The sequence below is a fragment of the Corvus brachyrhynchos genome, unplaced genomic scaffold (genome assembly GCF_000691975.1).
Source record: "Corvus brachyrhynchos isolate BGI_N302 unplaced genomic scaffold, ASM69197v1 scaffold54, whole genome shotgun sequence".
In the NCBI taxonomy this organism is placed as follows: domain Eukaryota; kingdom Metazoa; phylum Chordata; class Aves; order Passeriformes; family Corvidae; genus Corvus; species Corvus brachyrhynchos.
In genome coordinates this window covers 97737-101707 of record NW_008237902.1, presented here as the reverse complement: position 1 = coordinate 101707, position 3971 = coordinate 97737, and the positions used below count along the sequence as shown (strand labels likewise).

Here is a 3971-nt window from a genome sequence, read left to right as displayed (position 1 = left end):
TCTCATTAATGGAACTAAAGCCACTTTGGCTCTTTCCGAGTTTTTTTGTTGCCTTCACCTTCACCACTGTGTCCCACAGCTTCCCCTTCCTGCCCCTTCTCTCCCATGGGCTCTCCAGCCCAGCCAGTCAATCCATGGCAGCCTAAAGCTCCCTGAAAGTACCAGACATGATGCCAGCCCAGCCCCAAGAGCAGCTGTTCCCATTTATGACATATTTCACGTGCATAGGAGAGCCCAATTTCATTCTTGTTGTGCTGCAGCCCTGCTAATTCCTTCTGTCATCTCTCCACCCTTCCCTCTCTCATCCTCATGGGTATGTTCTTGTTGTCCTACTGGACTGCACCCCTCTGTGACTTGAGGCCAGGCCTTGATGTAGCCAGTGGAACTGAATTCTTCCACATCCCATGGTTAACCTAGAAGTAATTAGAGACTCTCTACTATTTGCTTATTATTTTCATGAACTTTGTGGTCTTTTTAATGTTTCCAAATTAATTTATGGGGTTCACCCACCTGAATTTGCAAGCAGGTCTCCCAGAGGCTCCATTCACTGTGACCCACTGTGCCACACACAGAGCTCACATATTTGACCACCAGGATCATACAGACATCTAGCCTGAGTTTGTGCTCAGCAGGCCACGCACTGCTGTCTTCTGCCACTTCCATGCTCCCAGACAAGCTACATGTATTAGTATTATCTTTAAATGTAAGAACTTGGATCCAGAGAAGCTGTGGATGCCCCACCCTTGGAAGTGTTCAAGGCCAGGTTGGACAGGGCTTGGAGCAACCTGGTCTAGTGGAAGGTGTCTCTGCCCATGGCAGGGATGTGGAACAAGATGGTCTTTAAGGTCCCTTCCAACCCAAACTAGTCTGTGATTCTATGATTCTAACTTGGGAGATCAAAGCCCTGCTGCTATTTGAATTGTCACCAGCACATTCAGTCTATGCTATGCCTTCATATATTCCTTCTGTAAAATGGAAAATTCAGTGTGCAGGAGATAAATTCCAATGCTCACTCTGGTGTCTCCCCATGTCACTGTCCCAGGAGCACCTAAAGAGAGATGAGGCTTTCAGGGAAGCTACTACAGGTTTTCACCATTTTTGGAGAGCGAAACTCAAGAGTAGCCAGGAACAGAATGTGGGAAAAGGAGGAAAAGAAGGAAAAGGAGGAACCAAGTGGGAAAAACAACGTATCAGCAGAACATCCCAAGTCAGGCATCCTCACCTCATCACATGGGGCTATCCTGTGAATCATGTTTTCCTTGTTTTCAGGGGGGCCAATCATCCGCTCTTCCTGAAAGTCATACGGGAATGTCTCTGTCCACTCTGTTAGCAACTGTAAGATTTTGGGTCCAAATTTTCTGATTCGAGCCTGAAATGAAAATCGTTGAATGAGGGACTGAAACATATTTACTCACTAAAGTCTCTCACTGTGTGTGTCACTGAACGTGGGGCCAGGTTTTCAAAGAAGGCATTTACGTTGCACCTGCAAAACCTGCACACATGCATACAAAGAGAGTGGTGCACAAACAATATGTTTTGGCATGCAAAATATACCAGAACTTAGGTGCATGCACAACTGCCTGTTTTACATGCAGATTTAAGTATTCTGCACATGCAATTGGCCTGTTTATGCTTGGATGAACATTTTGTTGGTGCAAGCTTTATACCTTTTTTAAAAACATCTGGCCTTTTTTGATGATTCAAATAATTTGTTCTTCCCTTTTGTACTTTCAACTCTTCTATATTTTCACCCTTCTCTGAAAAACTGGAATGCATTTCTTGACCAACAAAGAGGTTTTTTGCTCCTTTGCTTTCTGGCTGTACCAAAAAAACTGCTTAGTGACCAGTGGCAGATGCACAATGAAGAAAAGATGGACAAAACAGCAGCACTTTTGCAATTTTACCTGGGCTGCTGATAATGTTGCTCTCTTCCCACATGAGCTCAAGGTCATGATGGGACAAGGACACTCACTCACACAGCACACAGCTGATGCCCACTTCTGGTGTAGGTGTATCTGAGGACGTGGCAGTGGGAATAGACAGGATGGGGCAAGGAGGGAAATGCGGGGAATGGCACAGTTGGTGCGTTAGTGTTCTCAAAAGACAGCCAGTGCGGCTGCTCCCAAAGCTTTCATCCTCCATTATGTGAAAAGGAAATGGTGTTAAACAACAAACTGCGTTTTTATTTACAGAAAACACAGACCGAAACAAACAGCCTTCTGCATCCCACGTACTGCAGCTGAAGTGTACCCTGTAATCAGGAAAAATTATACTCTTAAGCTCCCCAGCTCTTTGTTTTTCAACCAAGGTGGTTAAAATGCATATTTCAGCTTTCCACCAACAACAGGTTTCAATGAACCACATCTCTAAAAATAACTGCTGTCAGCTAGCATTAAGCTCAGGCTCAAAGACCAGCAGGTGGCTGCTAAAGGGAAAGCTTTATTGGAAACTACAAAGGTCTGGGGAGACATTTGCTCCAGCTGTGTAAACTGCATTACGAATTGATGGAGAGGACTTTGTGCAAGTCACAGGACATGGGATGGGAGGTTGCTTGTGTACAAAGTCTCAAAATCAGCCCCACTCTCCGGAACACAAAATCAGCTGTGGTCCCACCAACCCTGTGTTGCTACAAAACCCAGATGCACTTCAGGCAGATAAGAAATCTTCATAATAAGACAGTGTTCCTCATTTCTTGGAAGTTTAATGAGCAGCAAAACTTTGCAGCACTCACATTTTAATCCTCCCAAACTTGTATCTTTCAGAGAACTGGAGAACAGAACCTCACACCTTAGAAAACTTGTTCTGCATGGTTCACCCCATACAGATATTTCTATTAACACTAACTGTATGGGTAACCCAAGTCTGGGATTGCTGAGCATTCTGGAGAATGGCTCACCACAGTGAAGGCAGAGCTCCTGTTACTCATGAAACCAGTTGCCTGTGCAAAAACAAGCACACATTCAGATGTTGGTGACTCAGTATTTGATGCTAAACTCACTGTTTCAAAGCTGGAAGGGCTGATCCTGAGAACCATTTCAGAATTTTGGGGTTTCTGGAAAGTTGCAACAAATTCACATTCTTTCCCCCTCCACTGCTCTGAAGGTGCATCTTCTGCTCCAGATAATGTACTGAATAAGTGTCCATCAATGCAGCAAGGAGACCTTGGACAGAATCCAGCACTGAACAGGATCCAGTGGGATCCATCACCACTGCACCGTCTGTGGCACCGCCAGTGGATGCACACGTGTTGCTATACACTGTCTCAGTCTGCACAGTCCCTGGGGCAAAAGGGAAGGAGTGCCAAGGCAGGAACAGCTTGGATTTTCTCATTCTGTTCACCTGTCAGGGCCCCACTGCTGCTCCTGCCCATTCCCAGTGCTCCATTGGTGCGACTCAGCAGAACAGAGGGCAGGAGGGTGGTGGGTACCTGCCCCCTGTTACCTGGTGCTCTAAGTGACAGGGAAGACCACAAGGAAATATTACTGTACTGGGAGCAAGAGAGCAAAGGGGCAGAGAGACATTAAGTAAAAATGGGAGAGAGAGTGGTGTGTGGACATCTGCACTTGACAGTGTGTGAGGGTTACGTCCTACCTCCTTGCATCCTGCAGGCTTCATCAGAGCCTTAAAGAAGTTAAGAAGGAAAGTCACCTGGGAAGACTGAGACAGGGGGAAAGGGAAAATTAGAAGAAGATTTGAAGCGACTACTGCCTGAAGCATTGCTCTCAGACATGGATACCAGGATACCTCAATGTCAGGATCTCAGTGGCAAATCCTTTATGAGAAAGCTTCATTCAATCTAAAGAGAGGCAAGGGACACACACCAGAGGCCCAGAATCCTCTCCCCATTGAGAATACCTTACATTTTTCTGCTCTAAGGATAAACTAACCTTGTCCAGCACGGGGTCATCCAGCCGCTGCTGCTCAATGCACTTGTGACAAACTCGGGACAAAAGCTCATGGGGTTCCATGAC

General features: G+C 45.9%; 1 protein-coding gene across 1 annotated transcript in view; it reads right to left on the bottom strand.

Moving 5' to 3' along the window:
- The window catches only part of RASGEF1C (RasGEF domain family member 1C), a 71982-nt gene that overhangs the window by 27367 nt on the left and 40644 nt on the right, over positions 1-3971 (bottom strand). The window contains exons 4-5 of the mRNA XM_008632615.2: positions 3888-3953; positions 1223-1369 (exon numbers count right to left, since the gene is read on the bottom strand). Coding sequence (XP_008630837.1) covers positions 1223-1369; positions 3888-3953 — 213 coding nt within the window. The remainder of the gene's footprint in view (positions 1-1222; positions 1370-3887; positions 3954-3971) is intronic.